At 44.0% G+C, this 21504-nt stretch overlaps 3 protein-coding genes across 4 annotated transcripts; 1 reads left to right on the top strand and 2 right to left on the bottom strand.

Annotated features, from left to right (window-relative positions):
* The first annotated feature begins 217 nt into the window (after positions 1-217).
* ulk3 (unc-51 like kinase 3) lies at positions 218-8842 on the top strand. Of its 2 annotated transcripts, none has more exons than XM_037248149.1 (17): positions 218-334; positions 698-822; positions 908-1051; positions 1159-1279; positions 1363-1458; positions 1534-1677; positions 1838-1920; positions 2202-2357; positions 2428-2533; positions 2603-2643; positions 2707-2809; positions 2884-2948; positions 3051-3129; positions 3808-3848; positions 4793-4840; positions 4956-5019; positions 7889-8842. In XM_037248149.1, the coding sequence occupies exons 2-17, from the start codon at positions 718-720 to the stop codon at positions 7903-7905; spliced, it is 1413 nt and encodes a 470-aa protein (XP_037104044.1). In that variant the 5' UTR covers positions 218-334; positions 698-717; the 3' UTR covers positions 7906-8842. The 2 variants fall into 2 exon arrangements, with proteins under 2 accessions (XP_037104044.1, XP_037104045.1); XM_037248150.1 differs by having other exon boundaries at positions 239-334; positions 677-822.
* Positions 8843-11702: 2860 nt separating this feature from the next.
* LOC119120902 (growth arrest-specific protein 1) lies at positions 11703-13361 on the bottom strand. Its single transcript, XM_037248146.1, has one exon. The coding sequence runs from the start codon at positions 12991-12993 to the stop codon at positions 12235-12237; it is 759 nt and encodes a 252-aa protein (XP_037104041.1). The 5' UTR covers positions 12994-13361; the 3' UTR covers positions 11703-12234.
* A 2650-nt stretch (positions 13362-16011) lies between these two features.
* Positions 16012-19629, bottom strand: cplx3b (complexin 3b). The gene is made up of 3 exons (XM_037248243.1): positions 19135-19629; positions 17142-17229; positions 16012-17005 (listed from the first exon to the last, which is right to left on the bottom strand). The coding sequence occupies exons 1-3, from the start codon at positions 19290-19292 to the stop codon at positions 16781-16783; spliced, it is 471 nt and encodes a 156-aa protein (XP_037104138.1). The 5' UTR covers positions 19293-19629; the 3' UTR covers positions 16012-16780.
* Between the last annotated feature and the right edge of the window lie 1875 nt (positions 19630-21504).

Genomic DNA, 21504 nt, shown 5'->3' with positions numbered 1-21504 from the left:
GACTTCCGGTGCATTTCATTGCATGTCACTTCATATTTTATTGATCGTTCCGTAATGGAAATTTGATATTTTTATTTTTGCCATATTGCGTTACATTTATTTTCAATTCTTGTTATTTGTAGATTGCTCAATAAAAAAAATACCGCTATCAAGCAAGTGCAGTACTAGTATCCAAACGATAGGAGGCGGTGTGACGGATTCTATGTGGTCCCAAGTCACGTGACCACCACAGCCAAAGTCCAGCGTGCGCGAGACGTCACTGACTGCACCGACTGACAGCGAGCGATGTAAACAATCACACTTTTCTGCCTGTTATGGATTAACTGCTATAAAGGTACGCAATAAACTGTCACTTTGAACGCGGTTTGAATCAAAACGTTGCTATTCGCGTGACAGGCGATTGACTGCTAACAGTCGTGCATGTTTTGATTTTGCCGTCAGCTAGAACTTCATCAGGTTCAAAATGAAGTCATCTTGTTTTCGTCCTCCCTTGTCTAGGCAAAATCTGATCGTTCTTAATAGTCAGATCAAGCCTAGCCTGAAGTACTAATCACTTCACTTCCTGGTTCATCTTCATGATCGTTACTCATCAATGCGGTTGATAAAACAGATAAGAATGTAATATGAGCTACGTCGGATGACGAGTTGCACTAACAAGACAAGCCACATCACCTAGCCCGATATGTTTCCATTGCAGCCAAGACCTGCTGGCTCATCATGGCTTCGTCTTCCAGCTTTGCCCCTCCAAAACTGGATGACTTCATCCTGACAGAGCGGCTAGGTAGCGGAACATATGCCACAGTCTACAAGGCCTACAGAAAGGTGAGCCATTACCTCCATAATTGCATCCTCTTTTTGCTGCATCCGTGACACAAAATGGCCGACACGTTCATCCCAAACGATGCAGCAGGGGGATAATCGAGAAGCGGTGGCCGTGAAGGTGGTCGCCAAGAAGACACTGAACAAGGCGTCCACAGAGAACCTGCTCACGGAGATTGAGATCCTCAAGACTGTGCGCCACCCTCATATTGTCCAGCTGAAAGACTTTGTGGTGAGCTTACTTGATTTCCATTCATCCATTTTCTGTAGGACTTGCCCTCATTAAGTGTGTTGTGTTTCCGCTGTATGAATCCAATCATTTTGTTGCCTTACCATCAGTGGGATTCGGAGAACATCTATCTGATCCTGGAGTGGTGTTCCGGTGGAGATCTGTCCCGTTTCATCCGTAGTCGTCGGATCTTGCCAGAGAGAGTCGCCCGACGTTTTCTGCAGCAGATAGGTGACCCCGGCATTCGGCCTTTTATTTGATTTATCAATGGCCATGTGAACAATACACATACCGTATGTTGCTCACACCCACAGCTTGTGCTCTTCAGTATCTACATGACCGAAATATCTCCCATTTGGATTTGAAACCACAGAACATTTTGCTATGTGGTTCAAACCTCAAATTAGCAGGTAAGAATATTTACAATATTTACGATAATAAATACTAGATTTTAGTATCAAATCCAATATGTGCTTCAATATCAGACTTTGGCTTCGCCCAGTACATGTCACCATGGGACGAGAAGAGCGTGCTGAGAGGCTCACCTTTGTATATGGCTCCCGAGATGGTGTGTCGGCGCCAGTATGACTCCAGAGTGGATCTCTGGTCCGTGGGAGTCATTCTTTATGGTGAGTGTTAGGCTCAGTCGAGTCTACAAAAATATATAAGAGAATATTGGAAAGGAGTTGTCATTTGCAACAAACTAGCTAGCTAGATTTGGATGTAGCCGTACTTCACCCCCAAAAGCCACAACCCTAAAAACCTCTTATGTTGCTTGTGTGAATATAGAGGCACTGTTTGGACGGGCTCCTTTTGCATCAAGGTCGTATTCAGAATTGGAAGAGAAGATCCGAAGTAACCACCCCATTGAGGTATAAGTGATGAAATTATTTTCTTTTATCCATACATTTGTTCATTTTAAATCCACTAGGTGGCCCACTTTATTGTACTTTCCCTAAAAGTAAAAGAATGTGACTTGATGGTGGCTGGAGATTATGAAGTGCGCTGTCGCCATCTAGTGGTGGAGACCTGAAGCATACTTGGGTCTCCAATTTCAGATGCAAAGTACTCTTGGTATTTTTTTAACAACAATCTTTTGACCTTTGCGTTGAAATTGAGAGCAACATAATGAGGTCACGTTGTTGTGCATCAGCTCCCACCTGGGGCCAAGGTCTCCAAGCACTGCCGAGACCTCCTCCTGCGTCTCCTCGAGAGGAATCCAGCTACCCGGATCACATTTGCCGAGTTCTTCACGCACCCCTTTGTGGACATGGAGCACATGCCGAGTGCTGAGAGCTTAGGGAAGGCGGTAAGATACACAAAAAGAATCCGTGGTATGTTTTGGTCTGTGTCACCCCCTATCTCCTACCTCTTTCCAGAAAGAACTGGTCCTACAGGCCGTCCAGAAGGACCAGGATGGCGAGAGATCAGCCGCGCTCTCGCTATACTGCAGCGCCTTGGAGCACTTTGTCCCTGCTATTTACCGTAAGAGCAAATTTGACATTGAGCATCATGTTGAACATTCTAAAAATTCAAGAAAATCATCTCCTCTAGATGAAACCGACATGCAGCGTAAAGAAGTCCTCAGGAAAAAGGTAGGCCTGAGAATATTGTGGGAATCACATTCTTACTTTATATTAAATTAAATGTACCCACAGGTGCGTCAGTACGCTTCCCGAGCGGAAGAGCTGAAGGCTTTGGTAGCCTCGGACAACAAGCTCATCTTCGAGGAGGCGCGCACTTCCACGGACATCCTCCGGGGTAGGAAATGTCACGAAGGCAAGATGAGGACAAGCGCTTGTTATTAAAACCTTATCTCCATCTCCCCCTTGCAGAAATGTCTCGTGAGCATCCGCGATTACTGGCGGCGCTGGAGATGGCCTCTGTCGCCATCGCTAAGGTCAGGCTGCAGTTGTTAGAAGAATCAAATTTGATCACATGATTGACATCGGTTGTCGTATTTTTGTCAACCATGTCTGCTGACTGCGTCGTCTCGGTGTAGGAGCAAAGCGGAGTGGACGACAATGAGGCCTTGGATGGATATCAGAGTTGTTTAGGAGAACTTCTGTTGGCACTTGCAGGTACAGTGGAAGCTTGTCTTGGAAGTACTGAGCGATTCGTCGGCCCATCGCGGCATATTTGAGCACGGCTGTCGAGGCAAGGTGCGAGTGGGCGGGGCCGTCAGGCAACACAGAAAGCCATTCACAAACTGCGTGTCCTCAATGAGCTCATGCGAGAGCCCTCATGTGAGAACGATTCCACTATTGAAGCTCTTTAGAGCCGAGATGATGGGTCCCAGAGTCTGCCAGGGCCCCCCGCGTGCGCTACGGGAGCCCCGCCATCTGCTTCCCATTTAGGCCTCGTTTGCTGCACAACACACAAGACGCTTTATCTTGGGCCGTCGAGAGCTTGAGGCGGCCAGCCAAGCCCGGAGCTCGCTCTTCCCAATCAAGAAGCTTTTTAAGGGGGGGACTTAACCGCATGCCAACAGAGCACTCATTTCCACTTTGAAACGATGATAGATGCTCAAAGCGGGATGGAGGAGAACACGCTGAACCTGCTTGATGGGCCATCTGTGACTCACTTTCATGGTCACGCATGGTAGTTTAATCAGCTAAAATGTCCATTCATCTTCTGAACTGCGTCAATTTTCCATCATGTCAGCTTTTGAACTCATTCACTCCCATTGACGGCTATACACGTCAAAGATCCATTTGCCTCCTGGAAGTGCTAATTCTATTCTCTTTTGGTCCCCCCAGCTGAGCCGCAGGGCCGCCGACGAGAGCTTCTGCACGGCGAGGTGAGTCTCGTCATCGTCGAGATCAATAATATAAACAGCAGAGGAAAAAATAGGGCAAAAAAATTTCCCTTTAAAAAAAAATATTTAGTTAACTAAACCCTCAATGCATAATAATGTGGAGCACAAAATAAACACACACAACCACAAACATTTCCAACAACAATAACACGACTCCGGTTCTAACCAAGACGCACCGGCAAGCTGACTCCATCCATTGTGGACTGGAATCCGAAATTGTGACGTGTAAACTGATTTAATGTCACGACGACAACTCGGAGCATGGGGAAAGTGCAACCCGTGTCGAGTTCCCTTCATGTTTTATTGCACGCGCTGATTAAAGGCTTGCGGTTGGAGGGCAGAATACAAAAAACAAAACTGCGGTCAAAATGTTAATTTGCTGCGCCAGAGCACTACGTTTAAATGGAAACTAACCACGGCGGTCTCGTCATTGTGTACAAGCAAAACTCTTGTGTTACATTTTTCTCCTCATCTGTAGCCCCCCCCCCAAAAAGCCTAAAAGCACACGTGTCCCTTCTGAAATGTTTTCCCCAATTTCCCCCCTCTAGCAAATTTGGCACCGTACTTCCGTGAGCTTGGAGGTCTCACCGGAGAGTTAAAAAAAAAATAAAATAACTCGCATTCCACACTGCTGCAGCAGGGACTCAGACATCCTGTCTTGTGCTGCCGAGTACAGGTCAGAAAAACACCGTACGCTACCCCGACATGCAACTGAATGCCAGTTTTCATTTTGTCCCGCATCTTTGGTATCCTGCTGGTGGGGGGGGGGCTCATTGTGCTACTCGGGACGGATTCATTGTCCTTTGTGACCCGTCGTTACATATCAGTGTCTTAACATCAGCAAAGCCACCATTTTGATTTTTTTTTTTTTTTTTTTTAAACGATTGTTGTATGGAACCTTTCATAGAAATATTTTCTTTTGTCAGATTAAAAGCCTCATGAGCAGAGCAGAGTACCTCAAGAAGAACATTAAGGTGAGGGTGCAGTCCAAAAAAAATATTTAAATGTCAATTTTTAATTGTCTATTAATAATTTGGAATGTGATTTTTTTAAATGTCCATAATTTGGAATGACTTGTATTTGTTCCAGATGCAGGAGACTCAAAGGGACGCCTCGTTGGATCGGGAGCCCCTGGCCGACTCGGTTAGAAGCTGTGAGTATGGTATTGATGAAAAATGGCAAAACATACTTCGTTTTTTTTTTTTTTTTTAAACTTTAGACAGCTCTTGTAGTGTGAGCTGTACTCTGGATGACCGACAAAAGCATTCCACATTCTCTGAACTTTTACAGGCAGCACATTGCTGGAGGGTATCCAGACTGAAAAATTGTAGCAGTAGAAGAAGCTCAGATAACTTGGAGCTTAAATATTTACCGTATTTTCCGCCCTAAAAGGCGCACCGGGTTATAAGGCGCACCTTCAATGAACGGCCCATTTTAAAACTTTGTCCATATATAAGGCGCACCGGCTTATAAGGCGCATAAAATAGAAGCTATACTGCATCAAACTGAGGTTGACTAGGGTTGCGGTATGCATCCACTAGCCAATAACCAACGAGCCCTCTATAAACAATCGCGTTTCTCAAACGATCTCCTATAAAATGATCAGAACTGACTAAAGTTCGATCTAACGCATTGGTACTACTTACCTATGTTTCCCTTCCATATCGATCCGTAGATTTACTCGAAACATTAACAGAGCAGCCTATTTTGACATGAAATAGCCTGGTACGTATAGCAGCTATCGCAATAGCATTAGCCATCCGCAAAGTCTCACGAGCCTCAGCGAAGTGTAAACAATCGCGTTTCTCAAACGATCTCCTATAAAATGATCGGAACTGACTAAAGTTCGATCCAACGCATTGGTACTACTTACCTATGTTTCCCTTCCATATCGATCCGTAGATTTACTCGAAACATTAACAGAGCAGCCTATTTTGACATGAAATAGCCTGGTACGTATAGCAGCTATCGCAATAGCATTAGCCATCCGCAAAGTCTCACGAGCCTCACCTCGCAATCTCCCATGAGCCTCAGCAAAGTGTAAACAATCGCGTTTCTCAAACGATCTCCTATAAAATGATCGGAACTGACTAAAGTTCGATCCAACGCATTGGTACTACTTACCTATGTTTCCCTTCCATATCGATCCGTAGATTTACTCGAAACATTAACAGAGCAGCCTATTTTGACATGAAATAGCCTGGTACGTATAGCAGCTATCGCAATAGCATTAGCCATCCGCAAAGTCTCACGAGCCTCACCTCGCAATCTCCCATGAGCCTCAGCAAAGTGTAAACAATCGCGTTTCTCAAACGATCTCCTATAAAATGATCGGAACTGACTAAAGTTCGATCTAACGCATTGGTACTACTTACCTATGTTTCCCTTCCATATCGATCCGTAGATTTACTCGAAACATTAACAGAGCAGCCTATTTTGACATGAAATAGCCTGGTACGTATAGCAGCTATCGCAATAGCATTAGCCATCCGCAAAGTCTCACGAGCCTCACCTCGCAATCTCCCATGAGCCTCAGCAAAGTGTAAACAATCGCGTTTCTCAAACGATCTCCTATAAAATGCTCGGAACTGACTAAAGTTCGATCCAACGCATTTGTACTACTTACCTATGTTTCCCTTCCATATCGATCCGTAGATTTACTCGAAACATTAACAGAGCAGCCTATTTTGACATGAAATAGCCTGGTACGTATAGCAGCTATCGCAATAGCATTAGCCATCCGCAAAGTCTCACGAGCCTCACCTCGCAATCTCCCATGAGCCTCAGCAAAGTGTAAACAATCGCGTTTCTCAAACGATCTCCTATAAAATGATCGGAACTGACTAAAGTTCGATCCAACGCATTTGTACTACTTACCTATGTTTCCCTTCCATATCGATCCGTAGATTTACTCGAAACATTAACAGAGCAGCCTATTTTGACATGAAATAGCCTGGTACGTATAGCAGCTATCGCAATAGCATTAGCCATCCGCAAAGTCTCACGAGCCTCACCTCGCAATCTCCCATGAGCCTCAGCAAAGTGTAAACAATCGCGTTTCTCAAACGATCTCCTATAAAATGATCGGAACTGACTAAAGTTCGATCTAACGCATTGGTACTACTTACCTATGTTTCCCTTCCATATCGATCCGTAGATTTACTCGAAACATTAACAGAGCAGCCTATTTTGACAGGAAATAGCCTCGCGGGTACAACAGCTATTCGGTGACGCCCCCTGACTACAGTTGCCGTAATGCTGGGAAGCGATGCGACCTTGTAATTTATTAGTCGTACTAAAACGTACTGAAACATTTTGGCAGAGCACTGTGTACAACCAGTATGGATCAACAAATTCATCAGTTGATCCATATATAAGGCGCACTGGCCTATAAGGCGCACTGTCGGCTTTTGAGAAAATTTTAGGTTTTTAGGTGCGCCTTTTAGGGCGGAAAATACGGTACTTGTATTTTTTATTTTTTCTTGCTGAGCTCAACAGTGCAAATCTGTGAGGAAACTCACTCTTATGTGAAAAATAAACTATTAGTGACACACTCGCTCCAGATCATAAATCTACATACACCTCCTTCCAATGTTTTCTCCGAGTTTCTTAAAGCCTGGACAATATCCTGTGCTTAGCCAGAAATTCCTGTGGAATTATAGAATTTTTTTTTTTTTTTTGCGGGCCTCACTGGAGAGGCGGCTTGAATTTCCCAAAGTACATGGGCTTTTTTTCTTATTCCCGCTGAAGTTATTTTAATAAAAACCACACGGTTGCTGCTAGCCACAGGCTGGCACGGGGCCAACGGCGTGTCGTCTCTCTGAGAGCATATAGCACATATACTGGATTTGCACATTGTGTATTAATAAATGGAATTCAAAAAGACTATTTTTAAAAATACCACTTTCTATGTTTGCTCTATTTAACTAAACTAAAATCTACCAATGCATATTGTCAGATTATACATGATGATGAAATATATATATTCAATATTAACAGAATTCTTTTCTCTATCTTGCCAGCGTGCTGTTTGCAGTAAACCTGAAGAAAACCAGCTGGCTTGGACCTTGGCTAGTCAGACCGAGCCAAATCCACCCCATTAAAGTTCTGTGCTCCATGCCAAATCAAACTTGCATCCCCACCTCACCTTCAACATCTCTGGAGTCGGCCTTGCAAGAAGCGCTCAATGTTTTGGTTGTTGCCGCGAGCTAGCAAGTCGCGATAGCAAGCTGCAAAATACTGTAACGGGTTTGTTTCCCTGCTAACACACTGTGGATATAAGATAACTGTTTACAACGTTTTAAGATCGATCTACATAATATATATCTATAATGTGTTTTTTTTTTTTTACTGTCTACTGGCACAATTGAGATGTGCAAAAGGAGCAAAACTGTCAATCTGACTTTTGGACCGCTTCCAAAAAAAGTCTAATCCCGAACTATGCTTCAATTGACTTTCGAGGGTCCACTGTAGCTCACGCACCCCCCCCCCCCCCCCCTCACGCCTCCACTGTGGCCTAACCGCAGGCTCGCCATGTCCTCTCCACTGATGGACGCCATTCCCACCGCCATGAAAGAAGAGATGGAGAGGTGCGGCCTGGGCGCTGTTGACTCTACAGCAGCAGGTTTGGCCAGCGCCCCGGCCAGTGTATGTGTGTGTGTGCACATTTGTGTGACACTGACACACACAGACACACACAAGACGCACTGGGCCTAAACGAAAGACTGATAATCCTCGCCGTTGGAGGTCTGGGCACGCTGTTTTGATTTCCAACATATGTTGTAATATTCAAAAAGAGCCTTAATTATGAGGGAAAAGTCTAAATATGTACGTTGGCAGCACCTATACGCTGCTCCGTTGTTTAATTCTGTGTTTTGAATGTTGACGCAGCTGTCATTTGAATAATGACCGTGTATTTATTAAAGGAGAAGAAGAAGGCGAGCGGGAAATAAAGATGACTGTTGGAACCTTCTGGAGACGTTTTGTCAACAGCGAGCTGCCAAGCCGATGCTTGCCTTTTGTCCAGAAGTTGTAAAAAAGAGAAGCCTCGAGCGCGCCATCAACGTCAGGAACAGCTGGATCGCGTCCACAAAGTGGGAGGAGAAAGACAGGAAGGCTTGGCGAGGGAGACTAAGGACATTTTATAATTATATGATTCATACGCAAAGACGCTCGCTATATGTGAACATTTCACATGAGAACCGCATTTAGAAAAGCAAAGGCTTGTGTTTGTTTTTTTGTTTTGCTTTTGACACTTTCCCTTCGCCTGCCCGACACTTTTTTAGGAGTTGACACCTTTGCAGTGTCCCGTCGCACGTGAGCCACCCAAGCATGGTTTTTGTTACCATGGCAACAAGGGATACTTTTCAAGAACGTATTTCCACTGAAAAACAAATCACCTAATTTTTCTTCTTTATGTAACATTTTATAATACTAATAACTGTCATACAAGTGTAAAAAGAAGATATCTTTATAATAAACAAAATGCTAAATAGAGTAAAATGACTCACTTTTAATCAAATATGTTTTTAGTTCAAAACGGGCATTTCCTCCAACTAGCATAGATCTGGTGTATGGTAATTAACCTGCTCCGTAAAAATTGTGATATTTCTCAGGAATACCACAATAAAATATCAATTGACTCATCACATAAACTTTAAAAAAAAAAAAGTCCTTGTTACGGTTGGCTCTTTGTCAAGACAAACGTGGTCGACCAGTGTTTTGAGACTACAAGTGTCCCGCTGGAAGGCTTTGTTCTCGGCTGGAGGTGACCAATTACAAACACATGCCAGAGAATATAAAAGTGGTTTAAAAAAAAAAAAAAAGTTCAGAACTGTAACATGAAGTTCTATCTCTTAATCTAAAACATGACCTTGAGGGTCATGCTGCTGTGTTTTGATATCCAAGCAGGCTTTGTTCTTAGTTTAATGGTGTTCACTAGGCACACTGGGGAAAAAAATGTCTCCCAGCCTGAAATTAAGAGTTCACATTTTGTTTGGGCCATTGACTTTAATCGGGGCACTTCTGCTTCTTTGTGGGGGTCCTGTTGATTTAGTTTTAGTTTAAAAGTGCATGGTGACCTCATCTTTCACTCCAGATAAATGTCATGGAAATTTTGACAGTTCTTCATCGTTGAGTAAGGAACCACGCCTTGTTGGGAATAGTGAAAATGTCTGTCTTGGTCAAACTGTGGGCTTTGGGGAAGCTTGATTTGACCCCGCCCCCTTTTGCACTGACACCATAGAGCAGGTCGGTCGTTGGCTGCGGCTGGATGGTTATCATGAATGGAACATTGTACCTCTGAGAGACAAGAGCCTCCTAAATCCTGGGGTCCCTCCCTTTTTGGCCCAGTGAAGAGAGCACGGGGGTCGGGATTGAGGGTTACGACGGGGTTGTTTTGGAGAAACGCTGAATGCAGATAATTTACAAAATGGGCTGCGGCAAAGCTGTGTAACCCCCTTGTGCGCCCCCACCCCTGCACTCAAATTGCACATTTACCCCCGAAGCTGCTCTTCTCGTGTTTGTTTTGATTTGACTCCCAGAAAACGGGAAAAGGGGCGGGGCTGTCGTCTAGGAGGAATTTAAGATGCGTGGTCGAAAAGTCCTGGAGTCAAGACAATCTGGGTAAAAACAAAACGGGAGGGGGTCTGCTAAATTTCAGCTTCTTTTGTTGGACGTTGCGCGAATATTCACAACGTTTTTTCGTATTTTTTGCACAATAACATTTTGGCTAGTGATGAGGAAAATGAAGCTTCAAGAACCAGTTGTGTTTATTGAACATATTGACTTGCCGTTTCTTAAACACCTTTCGTTAAACCAACAGTGCCCCCTAGAGGAATCAAAAAATACATCTGGTTCATGAAGCAAATTTGAAGCTTCATTTCCCCTTCACTAATTTTTATACCGTCCAAAGTCAAACTGTATCTCGACAGAAAACGCTCCTGACTGAAGCTTTCACTGACCCTTGACCCTCAATTGTAATACCATGCTTGATGTCATTTTAGCTCACTTTTTCAACATTTTATTCCAAGAAAATTCCGCAATTGGGACAGTATCAATAATCATGGCTTCCAAGCTTTATTACACTGACTTCTTTCACATCATATAATCGTATCATTCTGTCCAATATATATACACACACGTTTGTCTTCATATTCTGGCTTCATAATTTAACATTTACACACGTAAAACTCATGTTGGCATAATTTCTGCGTGACAATCGGAACATTTTTCAACATGTTGCGTGTTAACCAAATGTAAACGGTTTTGGAGTGTTACAGTCAATCCTGTTGTCATAATTCTACAAGAAGCGTTCCAAATTCAAGTGTCCCCATTGAGACTTGTAGAATCCAACAAGAGCTTTTTGTGATTGGGGAAATGGAGCTGACATTTTGTCGCTCCTGCGTTGGATCTCAGGCAAAGAAGAAACAAAAGCTAGATGGATGCCAACATAGCAAAGTTAGAAGTAATAAAACGGGGTGTCATTTAAAGGTGTGAAGTTAGGGGAAGGAAAAGGGTGGGAAGCAGGGAAGGAAGGAGGCCAAGGGGCGGCCGAGGGGGGGGTGACAGGTCTTCTGTACAAAAGTTGTGTGGAGTGCGGTGCCCCAGTTAATTTAAGCACTTGATCCTGTCCCCCGCAAATATTTGAAGTGTGGTTACGGCGACAAAAGTAGGAGAGTAAACGGACCCGGACGGGCCGAGTCTCCGTGTTTGTCTAAGGTCTTAATAAAGCGACCCTCTAAGTACCATTGACACCAAGAGTAAACAAACGGGAGCCGCACGCAACTGGCAACTTTTTTTTTAGCCTGGAAAAAGAAAGAAGAAAAAAAAAAAAAGAGTCTGGTGAGTCGATCTACAGTTTTCCCATGTAGAAGACATCCTCACGCTTGAGGAAGTCCAAACTGAAGGTTCTTGAATGTTTTTGTGGTTGCTGGTCCTTTCAACTAAGATGTCAGTGAACTTCAAAGAAGTCATAGCCCTCAACTCGGGAGACCTCAAACGGTTCTTGAAGAGTTCGAGGTTTCTGCATCATATTGAACCCTCCATTGGGGAAGTCTTAGTTTTAAAAACAATTTCAAATGATGAAATCCAAAGTGTCCAGGGGTGGAAACCAGCCGGGTCAACTGCGAAAAAGAAACCCAACGTGGTGGCACTTCTTGGTGTAGAGTAGGATTGGACCCACCAAATATCCTCAACCATGAAGAATTCCAGCTGTCCTCTTGTCAACCTTGGTTTTAAAGACAGTCTGAAATGATCCAAAGTGTTGACAGCAAGGGTGAAAACCAGCATCACCTCATCCAGCTGACTCGCCTTCAAGCCCCCCTTTCAGTTGGTCCAGGAAAAGAAGTGTCAAGGGATGAATCCAATTTCACAACCAAATACATCCAAGAAGGAGAACCAGGAGCATCCCCAACGTGGGCAACCTCCGAGGAGCCGCAGAGTTTTCGCTGTAGACGTCATCCCTGTCCTGTCTGGCGTCATAGTCCTCGTCCTCGTACGTGTCGTCCACCTCCGGCTGGTCTGAGATGACGCCGTGGTGGTCCCCAATGGAGCAGAGTTTACTCATGTTCTCCTTGACCACCTCGCAGAAGGGTCTCCCTTCGCCGTCGCAAACGCAACGGTTGAGCAGGGCCCCGTCGGGGATGTACAACATCTGCTGGATGGTGGCCTTGCACTTGGCCGAGCACTTGCGTCCATTGAACAGCTGTCCGCAGTAAGACAGATACGCTTCCAGGGAAGCGTGGCAGTGGCTGTCTTGCACGCAACGTTGGCGTGCCTCCATGCAGCCGATCCCCCCGCCGCCGTCTTCCGGGTACCGACGAGGTAGACACGGCTCGATGGCGTGCTTGGCCCCCTGGCACTGGACGTCCTGAGCGCACTCGCAGCTCTCCAGGTCCGGCCCGCTGCGGGTGCGGTTGAGGCGGATCAGTGCGTTAATGCAGTGGCTGGGGCACTGGCGCCTGGTGCCCCGCAGGTTGCCCTCACAGGCGGCCAAGTATTGGCCATAGGCGAGCTCGCACTCGGGTTCGGCGTGGCAGCGCAGGATGGCCTGCCAGCAGATGAGCTGCGCATCCAAGGCCACCAGCACCCACAGGAGCAGTGCCAGGACGCCGCACCAACATCTCATACTTGGGGGTTAACTCGAACCCTTCCTCCTGCAGGACATCATCAAACCCCCCGGGCTATAAAGTGGACAAAAATACCTCGCCGAATCCCGGAAAACACGTCATGAAGTCACCACGTGTGAGTGCAAAAGCAGAGTGCATGAACTCACGCTCCAGCAAAAGTTCTCCTACTCCAGCCCGAACGGCCGCGGTGCGTTTACGGAGCGGCCGCGCGCACGGATGTGCATCTAAATGAAAAAAAAAAAGTTGCAAAACGTATCCAGTTTGTTTCATTCCTTCTTCGCTGTGTGCGGATCTCCTTTGTCCCTGGTGCTCGCTCTCTCTGTGCTGTTTCACTTCGCGCACCGCCGAGCTTCCCTCACAACACCCCTCCCCCAAGAAAGAAAAGTTTTTTTTACATGCACCCCCCTCCCTCCCTCTCTCTCTCTCTCTCTCTCTCTCTCGCTCTCGCTCTCTCTCTCTCTCATGGACACAGAAATTTCTCTCCCTGGCAGCTGATTGGTCGCCTCTAAGTACTTCTCCAGCAACTGTTGCCTGCTCACAAATTCTCCTACAGTGAAATCAGAACCAGCTATGCTTGGACCAGGTACCATTATACCATCTGACAGAACCTTCATGATGGCCTCATCGCTGAGGGTCTTCAGAATGTAATTGCCCCCCCCCACCACCACCACACCCTCCTCGCTCTCTTTCTCCCTCGCCCACTGCTGTCACACATTCCTCAGCCTTGTAGAATGCTATTTTCTGGCCCGTTTCACCGCCATTGTGTCCGATTGGCCATGCGTCGGCCCAGCGTCTCCCCACAAGGAGGTCTGTTCACGCAACACGTCCGTCAATGGAGAGGGCCTTCTGCAGCAATATAATTTACAGCTCTCCCCTTTCACACTGCACTTGAAAACTAGCAATAGCTCAGGCTTTACTGCCATTCACATGCTGATTAACTTGATTTTTTAGGGGGAGAGGGGGGACTACATTTTCACGTGTCTGACACTGGGAGGCTCGAGCGATTTGCACAAAATGGATGCCAGGTTCAAGAGTGCAAATAGACAGATCAACAGTCTTGTATAAAGAATAGTATGTACGAACAAAGCAAGTGAACTTTTCTTTAGGAACACAGAAAACACAAAATAACACTTTTTTTGTATATGATACATGAAACGGGATTTTTTTTAGTAGTGTAAAATGTGTGCTTTGGCTTAATTGAGACAACAATGCGCAATACAGTACGTATATTCAAATGAAAAGTAATGTACAAATACATCATGTACTTTTTCCTAAACATTTGTCGCCCCCTGTTGTTCACTAGTGAGAATGCAGGTCTTGGTTCTAATTAAAGTAGACCAATCATGCTTATAAATCCTTCCTGTTGACATTTAATAATTAAATATAAATAATAATAATAAATAATTATAAATATAAAGTGGAACAGCAATGCTTTTGTCTGAATAGCATCACTGGGCCAGAGCAAGCCATTTAGGTGATTGATTAAAAGATGTCAACAGCAGAAGACTTTGTCCATCCAACCATACATAACACGTAATAAAACAAATCCCCTCACAATATTTATAAACAGGTCTTGTAAACAAGCACTGCAGTCAATTAAGAAGAAAGCTAATGCTAGCGTTAGCAAGAAGCTAACGAATGCATTTAACTCATTGTGTTCCCCAAGAATAAAACAGCAATTCATCTGATACAACTACTCAAAATACATCCACAAGAAGTGAAAACATAAAACGCACAGCGCTAAAATCAGAACGATTGTGATGCTAATGCTACAAAAACGAGGGCATCATAGACACACAATACTATGAAAGTGAAATAGAGTTTATTATTTTTGTGTCATCTCAAACTTACCGCTTTTTTTTGTGTCCGTCGTTTCCATAGATTGAAGGAACTGAATCCTCAACGACGGTGTAATAGTTTTGTCAATTAAAGCATCCAACAACGGAACACTTTGACTTATCCATTTGTACCTTCTGCATCTTTGAGTTTGGACTAGTTTCTCCGAGTAATAAAAATGGCGGATATGAGAAACCGTTTGGCCACACCCATTACCTTGTTTGGTAGTGCCGCCCCACAGACTGTGACGTAATAGTTAAAAAATATGTAATAGAAAATGGATAAAATCGAACGGAGCAAAAAATATCCCCCAAACAGAATATAAAAGTATCTTTGCAGCAGGTTATTTTTTCTATACAATACTGGAGACTCCAAGTGCTCAATAAAAGATATATAAAAATTAAAAAAGTGGATTTCTAAAAAATGTCAATTTTCTTAGGCTCCTTGCACATCAGAGAGATTACTAGAAAAAATGCTAAAGAACACACAAATGAGAACATTATCCAAAAATATGTTTATTGCAATTGAAACTCCCATGAGAGACAGAATGACAGAAATATTAGATGAGAAAAACACAACACGCTTGTAGCAAGCAAGCAAGTCTCGTGGCTTATGGCTTCACTTTCCCCTCTATTATAATTATTATAACTGTCATTATTATTACAGCAATTATTACCTCGTAGCAATATTGCAAAATAATTATTGCTACTTTTTCTTCTATATTTCAATGATCAATCACTATCATCACGTGACAAGAACCACAGCAATGAGGATTTCCCCAGCGTCCATTCATCTATTTGCTGGACAAAGATAGAGACACACCCACAAAGAAAAGTGTGCTCTGTTGAATTTGGAACATTTCTAACCGCGCCGCCCCCTTATGCAACCAGATGACATTTATTTCAAAACACGCGCACACACACAAATGCCAAAAGTGCAATTTGGCAAAATAAAGCAACGTAGGTTATTGAGGTGGGTGCCACTTTTACAATAAGGGTGTCATCAAAGATGATTCATTTCATTATAGTAAGAATTTATAAACATAAGGTTAGGCTAGGCTTCATTTATGGGCTAGGGTTAACATTGTGAGTCCGTATTGAAGTCATTATGAACACATGAATGACGGGACCCGTATTGTAAAGTGGCTCAGAGAAGCGTAAATTGCCATCGCTACACAAAACGTCCACGAACAACAACACCATAATTCTCTCCTGACTCCTCTGAAAACGACACCGCGAGGCCGCGGCCTTAGCATTAGCGCTAACAAGGTTCACGAGGACACCACTCGACACGACGACAGCTAATCCACTGGCACGAAACGGCACCATACGACGAGCTCAGCGCGTACACACAACAGAAGTATCGGCGTTATGAAGACACAAATATTCGGACTTTGGCCTCTAAAAAGCATTTACGTTTGTACCTTTCTAGCAGCTTTTTATATATGTATTTGTAGCGAGTATTTCAATGAGACTTCAATGTGCAGCACAAAGACAGGCTTTGCTTTCGGAAAAAAGTCGGAGAGCTACGTCTCATGTATTGCGCACGGTAACGTCTCTAAAGTGACACATGGCTTATTTGCTCGAACGTCATTGGTTAAAAGAAAACCATAAAAATTTTATCAATAATGGGCCTATTGATAAAAGTAGCTTCCAGGTGAAATGTTGAATAATTTTGTTAAAAATGCCAAGAAAATATCAAACGTCAAAGAATTTTCGGCAAAATGTTTCCTATTGAATGAGTCGGATTTGTTTTTAGCATTATTGTTATTTACGTGGAGCTGCCAAAGTGGAGTAAACATTTTTTGACTGGCAAAAAATGCCAAAGCTAAATGCCTGTTAAAAAATGTTTAGCGGCAGCTCCAAGCTTCCGTAATTAATCATTTGAACAAACACGACTACTCCCTCCTCCCCAGAAGCTCGACCTTGGGCAAACCTCAGCTCCCCGACATCACATGAGACTGCAGTTTTCCGTCTGCTTCTTGAGGTCTTCCAGCGTCGCCTGGGCCTTGTCCTTGAGCTGGTCCATGTCGACGTTCTGGAGGTTGGACAGCTGACCCAGCACAGACTGCTTGTGCGCCTCCTCCTGGCCGTCCTCGGCGATCATCTTGGCCAGCTCGGTGGGCAGGACCACGTCGTCGCCCGCCTGCTGGATCTGGGTCTCGTCCAGCTCGTTCTGATTTGGCAAAAACATTGAAATTGACCATTTTGACGCATGTTTTTACGTATTTTGTAAACTTTACAAAAACGTGAAGGACAATATTAATGTAATATAAACATTGAATATGTATTTTGTAAACACTTTCGAATACCTTTGGTAGTCTGTACTTGTCTCGAAAATGACTCCTCACGGTGGCTCGCTCGGCTTTCTTCTGGGCAAAATTTGCCTCTCGTTCTTGTCTGCAAGACAGCAATCCCAAATTTCGTGAATTTGTTTGAAATGGAGAGAGGAAAATATATATATATATATTGTTTTTAAAAAGGTCATACTGTGTTTTGTTGATTATTGTACACTTTTGAAATAAAACAACATTAATACGGTTCTATTTTGTTAAAATAGTTTGTCCAAGATATGCTTTTAGAAGAAAACAATTCTTAATTAGCAATATAAGCTCTCAATAATAAAACTTTGATCGATGAGACTCTAAATTAGCATTTTGAGTGGTTTCCTACAGCAGAGGGCGCTATTCTCCCGAATCCAAAGCTCGTTGAGGCCTTCACGCCCCAGTTGGCTTCAAGTCATCCCCCATCACAATTGCTTAATTTGTTGAGAGGCCTGAGACACACAAGTCAACAAAGCTGACATAATGTCGGCCAGATGTGGCGTGTGAGCTCACAAATAGAATATGGAGACCGCAAACACACACACATGCGTGTGGAGGGGGATTTTGCACTACGCGCCTGTGAGGATCACATCCTCTGAAGGCGATGCACCCAATGTGTCAGCGCAAGGTCGTTTTTTTTTTTTTAGTATCCCCGAGATATGCTGTCATGTTATAGGCCCATGCGGGCAAAACACCAAATCCAGAGTAGCCATCAGTCTTGTCAAGGACATCACCGGGCGGGTTGGTGGCCTCTCGGGCGCCCTGAAGTAGACAACGTGTCTTCACGGAATCGCTAAACATGTTTTCTTCGCCTCGGGCTAATAGTTACTCTGATGAAAGGTCACGTGACAGCAGCCTGAGTGTCACTTGTGTTTTGCTCCACTTCAAAATTGGAATCACGTACCAAATGATAGCCAGTCAAAATGAAATGAATTATTGTCAATTTGCTCAAAATGTTTTTGCAATTTTTAAGGGACTCAAACGTGACCTTCTTTGGCTTGAATGTTGAGGCACATGATACGGGACGTGGAAAGCGACATCAGCAATCAATAACCACACAACTCGAATTCCCAGATGACCTTGCGCTCGGTGACCTCTAGCATGCCAACACCGTGCTATCTATAGATGTCTATATGATACATACATTCATGCAAAACAGTACGTATAATGGGCCCCGTCTGATTTGGACTGATGTTACCCATCTTATTACTTCACTTTTTTTGCTTCACGAATTGTTTTTGCATGGTTTTTGACAATATTTAAAGGGAAGTTTCAGACACATTTTTTAATCTTCTTTTTTTTTTTTTTTTTTAAATATATTGTCATATACAGTCATACTCACTTTGGCATTCTTTTAATGACGTTTTTTCTTTACCGCTTTGCTCATTTTGACAATTTTTAAATGGTTTTGGCATTTTTCTTCTTTTTCCACTTTTACTTAACCTCAATGTTTCATAAATTTCTCTTTTGTTACTCGTCATACTCCCATGCTCATTTCGCATCTATGTAAAGTTTGTTTTAAACTTATGTATTCATCTTTTGGTCGCGTTTGGGCATTGTAGTCTCCCCCCCCCCAACACATACACATTTATTTCTCGAAATGTGCTAAATGATGTAGAGAAATTTCCCAAATGACCTTGGGCATGCATGGTGTCCTCAAGCATGCCTACACAACACATTAGATTACGTCTCATTTCCATACTTGTTCGTTCACTCAACAGGGGCAGCCATTTTACACGTCCTTATTTAGACTATCCTTCGTGCATGCGCGCAGATTATCCACGTGCACGAATCCTTGTCAAAAAGGAAGCGTGTGCATGCAACGAAACCTGACACTTCGTCTCCAAATATGTTTTCAAATGCGTCCATCCGCGTGTGCGCCTGGCTCGCGTGCGTAAAAGACGCACGTCTCTTCTTCCGTCTTTTTACGCACGGGAACGCGTTCATTTCAGTCACATCTTATTCTTGTCTGTCGACTTACTTCTCCTCCTCTAACTGTTGCTGGTACTGCTCGAACTCCTCCTGTGTCATCCCCTGCGCCGCCGCGTCCGTCTTCTCCGCTTCGGGTTTCTCCTCCGTCAAACCGCCAGTCAAGTTCTTCAACTGGCCCCCCACCACGTGCTTGACCATAAAAGCCATCTCTCAATCAGAACCTTTTTTTTGGGGGAAAGTGAAAAAAGCGGGCTCCTCGATGGAGGCTGGCGGCTTGCGTGGAATCCACCCGAGAAAGATGCGCGTAAAAAACACCGTGGTTGCAGGGAGAGGGGGGGGAGGTGGAAACTGAAATGATTCCCCGCTGAATGGCGCGTGCAATCAGATCGGAGGAAGAGGAGGAGGAAGAAGAGGAGGCGGATTCTGATGAGACGCGCGCATATGAGTCAACAAGTTTGGCGAGCAACTCTACCAATGGCGTGCGGCTGCCCTCCCTTCTGCAAGGCGCCGGGTGCGGCAGACTCCCGATGGACTGGCTCCGACACCGGACACAACGTCAGTAGTGGGTCAAGCTTTCTTTCTCGCCATCTGGAGCATCATTTTTAGCGCCCCCTGCTTTTTTTTTGGGCGGGGGGGGGGGGGGGGACGGTGAGTTTCACTAATTAATTTGGGGCAATTAGGAGTTTTTGTTCCTTGGGCATACAAATATGATCTACATTCCAGAAGACGTTCATGTAACATCCAGGGAGTTTGACAGGCAGTCGACAAGGAGAGCGGGTTGATCCTCGCAGCAGCATCAGCGTGACACCACCCCTGTCTGGCCTACTTTCCTTCAGTCGACTCGCAACACGTCTGCTGTGTTTTTGAGTGGCAAAGGCTTAGCTAGCACTAAACACCTGGAGGACTCGCAAATGACTCCAAATATATCGTCGTTATACAATGAATACAAATGTCGGACATGAAAAACAATCAGCGGAGGCTGATTAAACCTGTTTGACATCAAATATAATCATGAAGTGAAGTACGGTAATCCCTCGTTTATCGCGGATGATTGGTTCCAAAAAAAACCCGCGATAAGTGAAATTCGCAAAGTACGGTCACCAACAAGAAGTACTGGGCAGGCTAACGAGTTAGCGGAAAGATGCTGATTCGCGATCGTGCTAACGCGAAAACGGACTTCTAAAGGAATGTAATTCCATTTGGAGCAATACCTCAATTTAGAAGTTTTATTTTGACTTTTAAATGTTTTTTTTAATTAGGAAAAAAAAATCCGCGATGTAGTGAAGCCGCGATAAACGAAACGCAAAGTAGCGAGGGATCACTGTACGTCGGAGTGACTTCAAATATCTTGGATCATCAAATACCATCATCCCAAAATCAGATAGTGTCTCCGTAGCGCCACTTTCAAGGGAGTCCAATTGGATTTTTCTTTTACCACAAACTTTCACAGGACCATAAAGTTTTTGGGAGCTATTGGCCTTAAGTGGACTGTATGAAACAGCACATGACACAAATATCTGAAACTAGATTTGAAGTCATACAGCAGTTTGACACTGAGAGTCGTGTTGGTCCAAATCGGTCAGCGGAAGCAGCTGCGTTTGTCAAAAGCGTGCAAACGCGCGGCAATGGCGGATAGCGATGGCGGCGTAACGAAAGGCTCCCGGATGAGTGCAGAAACAACATTACTCCCAGAATCTAAAAATAGATGCGTGTCGAGGCCCCCGCAGCCTCCTGCTCCGCTTTAGTCGTCTTTTTACCGCCTGCTCTCTCCCCCTTTGACTGACGTCTGTGTGCATGCTGATCATTGGCATGACTCGCCAACCGCAAAACCACAGCAGGTCTTTGGGGTGATGTCATCCAAAACAGTCCTCACATCAAAATGTCATAAATCAAATTCCATCTACGAACGACTTGCATTAAAATAGCATCATTAATGCCGCCGACGTTCATAAATTGGATGCCATTTCGGAATGTCTTGGATCAAATGCCATCATGGCTTACATCCAAAATCTGAAAGGCAATGTTTTCTTTTGAAAAGGTAAAGCTACATTTGAACATTTATTCAAGTTTGTTAAAATATATGAGTATTCCTACTTGTGTGTGAGAATATCTTCACACTTTATTATTATTATTATTAATAATAATTATAATAAAAATAATAATTATTATTATAATAAATAATACTATTCATAATAATAATATTTTTAAAAAATTATGGCTCCTCATAATTAGCCAAATGGCTGACTGCCTATTCAATTTAAACACCGCTGGTCATTTTGTATGGGTGGTAATAACGGGGGTGGTTTTACCAAAATCCTTTTTAGCCGATCACTTTACGTGAGCTGCTTGGATTAAGAGCATGCGTGGGTTCGACTACATCATCATCCTTATTGTCCTCATCATCTTCTTCACACTCGGT

This window comes from Syngnathus acus, chromosome 3, assembly GCF_901709675.1.
Source record: "Syngnathus acus chromosome 3, fSynAcu1.2, whole genome shotgun sequence".
Taxonomy (NCBI): Eukaryota; Metazoa; Chordata; class Actinopteri; order Syngnathiformes; family Syngnathidae; genus Syngnathus; species Syngnathus acus.
This window is presented reverse-complemented; position numbering and strand designations above follow the sequence as displayed.